At 39.0% G+C, this 13,702-nt stretch overlaps 1 protein-coding gene across 1 annotated transcript in view; it reads right to left on the bottom strand.

The window, feature by feature from the left end:
* MGAT4A (alpha-1,3-mannosyl-glycoprotein 4-beta-N-acetylglucosaminyltransferase A) overlaps positions 1 to 13,702 on the bottom strand; it is a 429,885-nt gene that overhangs the window by 136,256 nt on the left and 279,927 nt on the right. Inside the window, exons 7-8 of the mRNA XM_053707698.1 lie at positions 12,237 to 12,350; positions 10,852 to 10,927 (exon numbers count right to left, since the gene is read on the bottom strand). Of these exons, the coding sequence (XP_053563673.1) occupies positions 10,852 to 10,927; positions 12,237 to 12,350 (190 nt within the window). The remainder of the gene's footprint in view (positions 1 to 10,851; positions 10,928 to 12,236; positions 12,351 to 13,702) is intronic.

The raw sequence follows: 13,702 nt of genomic DNA, 5'->3' as shown, positions 1-13,702 counted from the left end.
AATATGATAATTTGTCACAGATCAATTATGCACACAGATGGTCATAAGGAATAAGGGCACACAACAGGAGTTAAACATCATAACTCAAAATGCTAAAGGACTCAAATGTCCAAATAAGCGTAGATTAGCTCTATTAGATATGCACAAAAACGGAGGGCAGGTCCTCATGTTACAAGAGACGCATTTTAAAGCCAAGCACATACCTAAGTTTTTCTCTTCCAATTACCCACAGCATTTCCATAGCTCCCACTCTTCCAAGAAAATAAATGGGGTCAGCATTTTAATACATAAGTCAATAGCTTTTAATAAGATCCACATAGAACATGATAAAGAGGGTAGATTCTTATGTGTTACGGACCTTCTTTTCGGTAAGCCCATTACCCTAGTAAATATATACGCACTTAACAGACTTCAAAGCAAATTTATTAACACAGTAGAAAAATATGAGGGTGTGGTACACACCAAAGTGTATTCACACCCTTAGGGGGCGCCTCCTATAGCTAATAACATAAAACCTATATATCAAATGTTCATAAAACACAACAATATATCTAATATATTGCCTATAACAAATATTTAGAAAAAGTGTAAACAAATTGTACCACAAAAAAACGTCCAATAATTGGTGAAAAAGTGAAGTCCCAATCAGTAGTATGTCCAAAGAAAAAACAATAGGCAGCTCTCGGTCTTAGGATGGTCTTCCTGGTAGAGGGGTAACTGAGAAAAGAGAGAACACAGAGGCGCCAAACATGGCCTAGTACAGCCAGAAATAAAAAAATATGCAATCCACACAAGTAACAATTGAATACTCACAAAAGAGACGCACCCTTTGGTGCTAATGGGGCAGACTGGAGCCTCTCAGTGGTCCAGCTCACTGGTACACATCAAGAGTCAAACGTAGTCCTAGGTAGTGGTTGTTAGCAGATTCCAGTACAGTCCACCTTCCTCTCACAGAAGCATCTTGTAATATAACAGAGGGATGTGCTCATTGTGTATCGCTGTAAATGCTAGTAAGCAAGAACAATAGAAAAGTGAGCCTGCTCTTACCACCTCATTATACCTAAACCGCAGACTATAACCTCTGAAGCAGAGAGCTTATGGTGTGATGAACACCTTGCTTGTAATTTGTGGAGAGCGAGAGGAAGGTGGACTGTACTGGAATCTGCTAACAACCACTACCTAGGACTACGTTTGACTCTTGATGTGTACCAGTGAGCTGGACCACTAAGAGGCTCCAGTCTGCCCCATTAGCACCAAAGGGTGCGTCTCTTTTGTGAGTATTCAATTGTTACTTGTGTGGATTGCATATTTTTGATTTCTGGCTGTACTAGGCCATGTTTGGCGCCTCTGTGTTCTCTCTTTTCTCAATTTATTAACACAATCACCAATACCATTTTAACCCATAATAAAGGCTCATTGATCATAGCTGGGGACCTCAATGTTCCTCTAAACCCACAGATTGATTGCTCCAATCCGAACACTAGGCTAAAAACACCAAATATGCAAAATATTTGGCAAAACCTTAAATTGCTAGGGGTTCATGATACCTGGAGATATCTAAACCCTCAGAAAAGAGACTTTACTTTCTTTTCCAACCCTGGTAGATGCTATTCCCGGTTGGATTATATATTTTTAGACCATTTGACCCTTTCGTATATGAAGACAGCGGAGATTAGCCACACCTCTTGGTCTGACCACTCATTAGTATCTTGCAGCATTGCTTGGCCCTCCGCTCCCCTTAGAACTTTCCAGTGGAGGCTGGATGAGTCCCTACTCAAAGGGAAAAAACAGGTTAAAAGCTTAGCTAAACATATTAAATCTTACTTCATTATAAACAACACCCCGGATGTACCAGTAACAACTCTATGGGAAGCACATAAAAGCAAAATAAGGGGCAAACTTCTTAAATCCAAAGCATACATAACAAAAAAGAGAAGGGAAGATTTTACCTCCATGGCAAAAGAATTAAATGAGCTAGATTTCTCACGTAAACAAGCACCTGATAATACCTTTATCTTAGAACAATTGACTTCCAAACGCAAGCAATTAAATAGATTACTCCAAATAAATGCTCAAAGACAACTACTGTCTTTTCAACAAACTTTCCACCGGGAGGGAAATAAACCGGGGAAATGGTTAGCGAGAACTTTAAAAAAAAGACAACAATGCACCTATATACACTCAGTTAAAAACGCATCGGGAAAACAATTAGAAGACACCCAAAAAATTGCTGAAGAGTTTAAATCTTACTACCATAGACTCTATAACTTATTCCCAGACAGGACCGAGGTAGACTATAGCCAACTCTGCCAACAATACCTAGACAAAATACAAATGCCACAACTAAGCAGGGAGCAAAAAAAGATCTTAGATCAACCCTTCAGTATCAAAGAAGTGACCAACGCAATACACACCTTAAAATCAAATAAAGCACCGGGCCCGGATGTTTTTTTGGGCCTCTATTATAAAACTTTTTCAAAATATCTTGCCCCACACTTAACCTCCTTATTTAACCACATTGTAGAGGGATCAGTATTCACAGATACCATGTTACAAGCATACATATCGGTTTTGGAAAAACCAGGTAAAATACCTGATAGACCAGCCAATTTTAGACCAATCTCATTGCTTAACACTGACTTGAAATTATACGCAAAAATCCTAGCCTCCCGAATAAATCAAATCCTCCCACAACTGATCCATCAAGACCAGGCGGGCTTTGTGCCTACTAGGGAGGCGAAGGACAATACTGTAAAAGTTCTTAACCTCATAGACTTTATCTCCAAGACTAAGACTCCAACTCTTTTTCTATCCACTGACGCCAAGAAGGCATTTGACAGACTTTACTGGACTTACCTACAAATGACTCTTAGAGGGTTCAACTTCCCCACAAAATTCATCCAAACAATAATGGCCTTATATACTAATCCCACCGCACAGGTCAGGGTAAATGGGACACTATCAGAGGCCTTTGAAATAAGAAACGGGTCCAGAGAGGGATGCCCTCTTTCCCCCTTACTATTTATATTATCACCTGAACCACTTGCAATCAAAATCAGGGATAATAACCATATCAGAGGAGTAGAGGTGGGACCCAGACAGCATAAAGCAGCCATCTATGCGGATGACCTCTTATTGACGCTGACTGACCCTCTTGGATCTATCTCACACACAATGTCTGAATTCACATCTTTTGGGAGAGTATCTAACTTCTCAGTTAATATGACAAAGTCAGAATTCCTGCCAGTTATGGTTCCACAACAGATGCTAGAGGAAATTAGGAAACTCTGCCCTCTAAAAGTGCAACTTAGCAAGCTTAAGTATCTAGGAATTTATTTAACTCCGGACAGGCAATCAACGCGTAAGCTCAATTATGAGGCTTTGATCAATGAGTTCCAATCCCTAACCTACTCTTGGCTATTAAAAAATATATCATGGCTTGGTAGGATCCAAGCTGCAAAAATGGTGTTGCTCCCTAAAGCACTTTATATTCTCCAAGCTGTCCCTGCCCAACATATTTCTAGAGAAGTTGACATACTGCAAAAGTTAATTAATGATTATATTTGGAGACGAAGACCTCCACGCATTAACAAAAGCACAATCTATAAATTACCGGCTCAAGGAGGGTTGGGAGTACCTCATTTAAACTCATATAAGTTAGCAATTTCTCTCTAGCGTGTCCTAGATTGGTGCTAAGGGATGGGTGCAGGTAGAAACGTACCTGGCAGGCACAAATCATTTAGGTAATAAATGCTGCAATCCTCAAGCCCTAAAGAATCCCATAGTTTCTCAATCTTCCATCTCCAATGAAACGTGGAAAGACTGGAAAATGGTGCTTAAATCATTCCCAAAAATCTCCACGAAATACTCCACTTTAACGAGTTTATTGTCTAACCCGGAGTTTTCCCCAGGACTTAAACAGGACAGAAGCTCAGCTACTCCTACACAGTCCTTAATACGGATCCACACACTATTAGACAATAATAAGTTAAAATCAAAACAACAAATTGATACACTACATATCCCTTTCTTTGCCTCCAGGTTTAATTATCATCAGGCTAGGCATTTTATCTTATTGCACAGGCAAAAAGATGACCTTATGCGTCCTCTAACACAGTTCGAGCAGGCATGTGTGAGTGACTTAAGGTCCCTCAGGTCAGTCTCCACATTATATAAAATGGTGCTAGAAAACAGATTCCTAAAGCTACCATCATACACATTAGGGTGGGATAAGGAGTTAGATACATACACAGCTCCTAGAGTCTGGCTCACTAGATTTAAAAACTTATCATACTCTTCCCACTCTTCAAGGGCAAAGGAAATCAATATAAAAATTTGCATGAGATGGTACTTGACTCCAGCTAAAATCAAGCACATATATAGAGGTAGTTCAGGAGCATGTTGGAGGGGTTGCAACCAAATAGAACACATGACACACATATGGTGGGAGTCCACACCAATAAGAAATTTCTGGTCGGAGATCTTTCAAGACATTAACTCAGTGCTGCATACACAGTTGAGCCCCAGTCTAGAAGTAATTCTTCTCCAAAACACCCCTCAGATAGTATGCAAAATACGCTTTTCCAAATCATGATAAACACCGCAAAACAAATGGTCCCTAGATGCTGGAAAACTACCAAAATAGCAAATATTAGCGAATAGAGAAAACTGGTGGAATCGGATTTAACTTTGGAAAGATACCTACAAGTTGGCAACCTAGATTTTTTCGAGGACATATAAGCCCAATTAGACGCAAGTCGCTAGCAGTCAGCTAACTATATGTTACATTCACTTTAAACTTTTCAACATTCTACTTCCCTATATGATCACATTTAGAGATAAAAATTCACGCCTTCTATACTTGAGTACATAAGGCTCAATTATTTAATGTTGTAATTTATTTTGTATGTGTGTTTGTTTTGGTTCTGGTTATCATGTTTTATTTGTATTATAAAATTATAGGCTAAAGCCTTGGAAGCTACAGATGAAAGTTGTATTATCTGTAGGAAGCAGTCTTGCATTCAAAAGCATAGGCAACAAGTGATGCATGGACTTTAAGAAATTGTCGTCATAAAAAGTTGCCTTGGACTTACGCTAGGATGAATACACTAAAACTCACTTGGACTGCCTGCATGATTATATGAAGGCTGGGAGTTTACTTGAAACTGTCCAGCCTTGAAAATATGGTTGTTACAGCTTTCTAATCTGAATTGTTGTAATTGTGCTTTCAATTGACTTTTTGTTTTGTATAAACTAATAAAAAAAAAAAAAAAAAAAGTGTTTTAGGATATACCTTTTTATAATTTTTGCAGCTTTTATTTAAATTGGCTCTATGCACTCTGCTTCACAAAGGGAAGCAGGCATAATGCATTGTGGCACAAAGCATGTGTGAATGATATATATATATATATATATATATATAAAACAATTCATGGGCGGAGTCATCTGAGGGAGGGGTGGGGCTTTATTTCATGGTGTGAGGTCTAGTTCCCCCCCAACTTCAAAATTCACTAGCCGCCACTGTGTTGTGGATACAAAATAGTAGGGATGTCTTATGGTGATAAGTCCTCTAATATAGGTGGGTGCATTATGGGTAGCAACGAGTGGGGACAGTGATCTAATGTTGGAAAGGAAGTTAAAATGAAAGGATTCTAAGATCCCAGGCAATGTGATAATACAATGCACTAACATAGAGTGAAGGAAGGTGACTGGTGATAAAATGAGGATATTATACAATATGTAATCACCATTGTAGAGAAATGGGCAAGAATGTGAGAGGCAGGTAGCATATGGCCACCCCGTAAATCACAAGTGTAAATTAATCAGATAAGTGGTACACTAAGTATAATGTGAAAAGCCAATATGGGCCAAAAAACCAAAATAGTTTAGTGAACATCAAGTAAAAACTGTGCCATAATGAAAGAAAGGGAGGGGGAGAGGGGAAATGAAAAAAGGGGGCAAGGGCCAGGTAATGGATAATAAACGATAGACCAGTTGTGTAATTGCATGAAGTAGTTTATATATCTATCTTTATATGATGGTTACCACTTGGTAGTTTGTATTAAACCAATTAAAGAAAGCAGTAAAAGTTGTTTTGCTCGTTTAGCCCTTTGGGGTGGACGCAATCTAAGAGGTAAACCCATCTACATTCTGCCCTCAAGAGGGCAGATTCTAGTTTGCCTCCTCTTATGCCTAGTGAGAGTTTCCCACTGAGCTGCGCCAATAGTTTAAGATGATCTGTGACCCACTAGGTGTCAATCACGTAGTAGGCAGGCGGAAATACGGAACCCCCCCAAAAAAATAAAATTAAAAAAAAAATTTGCACTGAAGCAGGGACACACCTACACACTGCCGCCGACACAGTAATGTGTCACGACACACAGTTTGGAAAGCACTGGTGTAGATGCTTGCTTTGCGATGTGGGGGGAGGGTGTGGCGGTTTAGGGGTTAATAGTGTAGTGGGGACTTTGCAGTGGGCTACGTGGTGGTTTAGGAGTTATTCGAGTAGGGGTCTTATGAAGATTAGGGTTAGCACGCTAGTATGGGTGTTAGGATATTTTCCCACTTTTCTCTCTCCACTGAAGTCAAAGGGAGAGTACCTTAACACTATCGCAATATACTAAGTTCTGCTCAATGCGCGCGTCGGGTGAGTGCTCAAGCGTTAATCATTTACTTTTAACTTGTAATACCCGGCTACTCAAATCAAGCAAAGAGTAGAAGTCGAGCGGTGTTAGCGTGCGAGCGGGAGTGGTAATAACTGCTCTACTCGTAATCTAGCCCACAATGTTTTAACCGGCATAATGACAAACTCCTAAAGAAATAAATGTTGGGCTTTGTCTTTGCTTTTTGTCTCCATATTAATGTGCATGGGGACATAAAGGTTACAGTATTTTGTATAAACCATAGTGACAGTGACTAAATGATCATTAATTATGAAGTAGATATATCAGAAAAGCCCTCCCTAGTTTTTCCAGTTCTTTATCTCTATGCATTAACATTTAAACACTTTAAAAGATTATGGCCTAGATTTAGAGTTGGGCGGTAGCCGTCTAAACCAGCGTTAGAGGCTCCTAACGCTGGTTTTGGGCTACCGCCGGTATTTAGAGTCAGTCATTAAAGGGTCTAATGCTCACTTTCCAGCCGCGACTTTTCCATACGGCAGATCCCCTTACGTCAATTGCGTATCCTATCTTTTCAATGGGATCTTTCTAACGCCGGTATTTAGAGTCGTGTCTGAAGTGAGCGTTAGAATTCTAACGACAAAACTCCAGCCGCAGAAAAAAGTCAGTAGTTAAGAGCTTTCTGGGCTAATGCAGGTTTATAAAGCTCTTAACTACTGTGCTCTAACACCCATAAACTACCTATGTACCCCTAAACCGAGGTCCCCCCACATCGCTGCCACTCTATTACATTTTTTTAACCCCTAATCTGCCGACCGCCACCTATGTTATACTTATGTACCCCTAATCTGCTGCCCCTAACACCGCCGACCCCTATATTATATTTATTAACCCCTAACCTGCCCCCCACAACGTCGCCGCCAGCTACCTACAATAATTAACCCCTAATCTGCCGACCGCAAAGTGCCGCCACTTACGTTATCCTTATGTACCCCTAATCTGCTGCCCCTAACACCGCCGACCCCTATATTATATTTATTAACCCCTAATCTGCCCCCCTCAACGTCGCCTCCACCTGCCTACACTTATTAACCCCTAATCTGCCGAGCGGACCACACCGCTACTATAATAAAGTTATTAACCCCTAATCCACCTCACTCCCGCCTCAATAACCCTATAATAAATAGTATTAACCCCTAATCTGCCCTCCCTAACATCGCCGACACCTAACTTCAATTATTAACCCCTAATCTGCCGACTGAATCTCGCCGCTACTGTAATAAATGGATTAACCCCTAAAGCTAAGTCTAACCCTAACACCCCCCTAAGTTAAATATAATGTAAATCTAACGAAATAAATTAACTCTTATTAAATAAACTATTCCTATTTAAAGCTAAATACTTACCTGTAAAATAAACCCTAATATAGCTACAATATAAATTATAATTATATTATAGCTATTTTAGGATTTATATTTATTTTACAGGTAACTTTGTATTTATTTTAACCAGGTACAATAGCTATTAAATAGTTAAGAACTATTTAATAGCTAAAATAGTTAAAATAATTACAAAATTACCTGTAACATAAATCCTAACCTAAGTTACAATTAAACCTAACACTACACTATCAATAAATTAATTAAATAAAATACCTACAATTATCTACAATTAAACCTAACACTACACTATCAATAAATTAATTACATGCAATACCTACAAATAAATACAATTACATTAACTAACTAAAGTACAAAAAATAAAAAAGAACTAAGTTACAAAAAAGAAAAAAATATTTACAAACATTAGAAAAATATTACAACAATTTTAAACTAATTACACCTACTCTAAGCCCCCTAATAAAATAACAAAGACCCCCAAAATAAAAAAAATGCCCTACCCTATTCTAAATTACAAAAGTTCAAAGCTCTTTTACCTTACCAGCCCTTAAAAGGGCCCTTTGCGGGGCATGCCCCAAAGAATTCAGCTCTTTTGCCTGTAAAAAAACCCATACAATACCCCCCCCAACATTACAACCCACCACCCACATACCCCTAATCTAACCCAAACCCCCCTTAAATAAACCTAACACTAAGCCCCTGAAGATCTTCCTACCTTATCTTAACCATACCAGGTATCACCGATCGTTCCAGGCTCCAAAATCTTCATCCAAGCCCAAGCGGGGGCTGGCGATCCATAATCCGGCGGCTGAAGAGGTCCAGAAGAGGCTCCGAAGCTTTCATCCTATCCGGGAAGAAGAGGCGATCCGGACCGGCAACCATCTTGATCCAAGCGGCATCTTCTATCTTCATCCGATGACGACCGGCTCCATCTTGAAGACCTCCACCGTGGACCCATCTTCTTCTTCCGACGACTTCCCGACGAATGACGGTTCCTTTAAGGGACGTCATCCAAGATGGCATCCCTTGAATTCCGATTGGCTGATAGGATTCTATCAGCCAATCGGAATTAAGGTAGGAAAATTCTGATTGGCTGATGGAATCAGCCAATCAGAATCAAGTTCAATCCGATTGGCTGATCCAATCAGCCAATCAGATTGAGCTCGCATTCTATTGGCTGATCGGAACAGGGGCTTAGTGTTAGGTTTATTTAAGGGGGGTTTGGGTTAGATTAGGGGTATGTGGGTGGTGGGTTGTAATGTTGTGGGGGGGTATTGTATGTTTTTTTTACAGGCAAAAGAGCTGAATTCTTTGGGGCATGCCCCGCAAAGGGCCCTGTTCAGGGCTGGTAAGGTAAAAGAGCTTTGAACTTTGGTAATTTAGAATAGGATAACTTAGTTCTTTTTTATTTTTTGTACTTTAGTTAGTTTATTTCATTGTATTTATTTGTAGATATTGTATTTAATTAATTTATTGATAGTGTAGTGTTAGGTTTAATTGTAGATAATTGTAGGTATTTTATTTAATTAATTTATTGATAGTGTAGTGTTAGGTTTAATTGTAGATAATTGTAGGTATTGTATTTAATTAATTTATTGATAGTGTAGTGTTAGGTTTAATTGTAACTTAGGTTAGGATTTATTTTACAGGTAATTTTGTAATTATTTTAACTATTTTAGCTATTAAATAGTTCTTAACTATTTAAAAGCTATTGTACCTGGTTAAAATAAATACAAAGTTACCTGTAAAATAAATATAAATCCTAAAATAGCTATAATATAATTATAATTTATATTGTAGCTATATTAGGGTTTATTTTACCGGTAAGTATTTAGCTTTAAATAGGAATAATTTATTTAATAAGAGTTAATTTAACTTAGGGGGGTGTTAGGGTTAGAATTAGCTTTAGGGGTTAATACATTTATTAGAATAGCGGTGAGCTCCAGTCGGCAGATTAGGGGTTAATGTTTGAAGTTAGGTGTCGGCGATGTTAGGGAGGGCAGATTAGGGGTTAATACTATTTATTATAGGGTTATTGAGGCGGGAGTGAGGCGGATTAGGGGTTAATAACTTTATTATAATAGCGGCGCGGTCCGGTCGGCAGATTGGGGGTTAATAAGTGTAGGCAGGTGGAGGCGACGTTGTGGGGGTCAGATTAGGGGTTAATTAATATAATATAGGGGTCGGCGGTGTTAGGGGCAGCAGATTAGGGGTACATAGGGATAATGTAAGTAGCGGCGGTTTACGGAGCGGCAGATTAGGGGTTAAAAATAATATGCAGCGATAGCGGGGACAGCAGATTAGGGGTTAATAAGTGTAAGGCTAGGGGTGTTTAGACTCGGGGTACATGTTAGAGTGTGAGGTGCAGACGTAGGAAGTGTTTCCCCATAGAAAACAATGGGGCTGCGTTAGGAGCTGAACGCGGCTTTTTTGCAGGTGTTAGGTTTTTTTTTCAGCTCAAACTGCCCCATTGTTTTCTATGGGGATATCGTGCACGAGCACATTTTTGAAGCTGGCCGCGTCTGTAAGCACCGCCGGTATCTAGAGTTGCAGTGGCGTTAAATTATGCTCTACGCTCCCTTTTTGGAGCCTAACGCACTGAAAACCCAGCCATTCTGTGAACTCTAAATACCAGCGGTATTTAAAAGGTGCGTGGGGAAAAAAGCATGCGTAGCTAACGCACCCCTTTGGCCGCAGAACTCTAAATCTAGGCGTATAATAATTGTTTTTGAATTCAAGCTGGATAAAGTAAGATGCTAGAAAAAAGTTACATAAGTTTTTGTCCTGTTATTATTGTATTATTTTTGTTACAACATACACATTATATTTACCTGGATGTAATAAATACCCTTTCTCTGAGCATACATCATGAGAAAACAATAGTCCAAATTCTGCTTTGTTCGCCACCTGCAATAAAAACAAAATAATAACAATGCTGAATTCCATACACAGTTACTGTTATTGCCCAAATCATTAAGGGTATATGGGAGCTCCAAACAGACAATTTACCATCAGCATTAGAAGCTGTAATAAATTATTAAAGGGACAGTAAACACCTTGTAATATATGGTGCTATAGAATAACATATCAGCAAAGTATAAATGGTTTTAAAACAAATAAACATTATTTTACCGCAAATGCTATAGTAGCTGAACTCCACCCATTACTTGCCTTATTTGGTTGAGCCAATCTGGGCTTCAGTCTGCAGACAACAAGGCTAGCCATAGTAATGCTATTAGTATAAATGCATTGTTTTGCAGTTGTTATCAGATAAAGCCAATTAAAGAAAGATATGTAACAAAGTTAACTTTGAGAAGTCAGCAGGGTGCATTTCAAGTTCTGAGAATTAGAAAAAACACACATTTTAGAACTAAACTACATAAAAAGGAAACAAAATAAAAACTGAAATTTATTTCAAAGTTGTTCTAAACATTTTATTTAACCATCTCAAGGTGTTTACTGCTCCTTTCAGCCAGCAGGAAATTTACTACTGAAATATGTGCATAACAAGTAATTGTGTAGGAGAGATTTTATTTACCGGCCAATATCAAATTATTCATTACTGTACTTAAAAGCAAACATTATTTTAAAAGGGCAATGCGCTTTTGTCCCAGCACCTCCTGAATAGGCAAGAACAGGCTTTTACATGAAACCATCATCATATAAGGAGCCACATTTCCTTCTGTATTTCCACTATTCAATTGGTGAATCTCTGGACTGCTCTACAATATTCAACCTCTATAAATTAATTGATGATATCTATAATACATATATAAATAAAACTGATCATAACCCCTTAACGATCACAATGTACTCTGTATGTCGATGGTCGTTAATGGTATTTCAACACATATAAGCGCGGGTTTCTCCCGTAGTGGCAAGACTGTGTTATTTTGACCTCCCTCCCTCCTGTAGGCCTCCAGAAATAATGCGGTCTTGCCGCTGGTGGCAAGACCGCACTATAAAAAAAAAAGACCTATTGAACGACCAGTGCCTTTAAGACAAAATATATTTACTATCATTGTTGATAGCGGTACAGGAAAGTGAATTTTCCCTTTATTCCAGTTGTAAACATTTTCATTCCTCTGTTTTCTACTAAGAAATACAATTACCAGAACATTTCATATTAGCTGCGGATAGTTCTAAAATAAAGTAAAAGATTAGCGAAAATAAAACAATGGTGGCAAAAAAAACTTAATTAAAATTGTATTCTTACCTTACTCTCTCTTTTGAGTCTCCAAAAGTTTCTTTTAAATTATTAAGTTCTGGATAATAGGTAGCAGGAGGTGAGATTACTTCCACAAGGCCGGATCTGATTTCTGTGGAGAATCTGCATACAGAGGATACAGCAAGTTACACAGGTATCATTGGTGACGTTGTAGCATTAATTTTCAGAAAAACATAATTTATGTAAGAACTTACCTGATAAATTAATTTCTTTCATATTGGCAAGAGTCCATGAGCTAGTGACGTATGGGATATACAATCCTACCAGGAGGGGCAAAGTTTCCAAAACCTCAAAATGTCTATAAATACACCCTCTCACCACACCCACAATTCAGTTTACCGAATAGCCAAGTAGTGGGGTGATAGAAAAAGGAGTAAAAAAAAGCATACAAAAAAGAGGAACTGGAAATATAATTGTGCTTTTATACAAAAAATCATAACCACTAGAAAAAGGGTGGGTCTCATGGACTCTTGCCAATATGAAAGAAATGAATTTATCAGGTAAGTGCTAAAGCACCCACCATCTCCGCCTAAGGATCCCTGGACCTGGATAGGTCCCTGTGAAGTTTCTTGTTTTGATGAGAAGCCATCAGATCTATTTCTGGAAGTCCCCACATCCGTACAATCTGACAAAATACATCTGGATGGAGAGACCACTCCCCCGGATGTAAGGTCTGACGGCTGAGATAATCTGCTTCCCAATTGTCTACACCTGGGATATGCACCGCAGAAATGAGACAAGAGCTGGATTCTGCCCAAGAAAGTATCCAAGATACTTCTTTCATAGCTAGAGGACTGTGAGTCCCACCCTGATGATTGACATATGCCACAGTTGTGATATTGTCCATCTGAAAACAAATGAATGGTTCTCTCTTTAACAGAGGCCAAACCTAAAGAGCCCTGAAAATAGCACATTCTAAAATATTGATTGGTAACCTCACCTCTTGAGGTTTCCAAACCCCTTGTGCTCTCAGAGATCCCCAGACAGCTCCCCAACCTGAAAGACTTGCATCTGTTGTGATCACAGTCCAGATAGGAGGAAAAAAAGAAGCCCCTTGAACTATACGATGATGGTCTAACAATCAAGTCAGAGAGAGTTGAATGTTGGGATTTAAGTATATCAATTGTGATATCTGAGCATATTCCCTGCACCATTGATTCAGCATATAAATCTGTAGAGGTCTCATATGAAAACGAGCAAAGGGGATCGCGTCCGATGCTGCAGTCATGAGATGCACATAGCCACTGAAGGGAATGATTGAGACTGAAGGTTTCGACAACCTGAAACCACTCTAAGCAGCCAGGAGAGTGTCCACCGCTGCAGGGAGAGTGTTGACCGGAGAGAGCGAGCTGGTTAGCTCTGATAACCAGTCTGTATCTACCAGCACATAGGTGTGCTCAGCAAAAGTGTGAGTACCCTGGACATAGAATACTTGTGCGAGTTTGGGCCTTTCT

Source organism: Bombina bombina, chromosome 3 (genome assembly GCF_027579735.1).
Source record: "Bombina bombina isolate aBomBom1 chromosome 3, aBomBom1.pri, whole genome shotgun sequence".
Classification (NCBI taxonomy): Eukaryota; Metazoa; Chordata; class Amphibia; order Anura; family Bombinatoridae; genus Bombina; species Bombina bombina.
The sequence above is the reverse complement of the archived record's forward strand: the minus strand, read 5'-3'. Positions and strand labels throughout refer to the sequence as shown.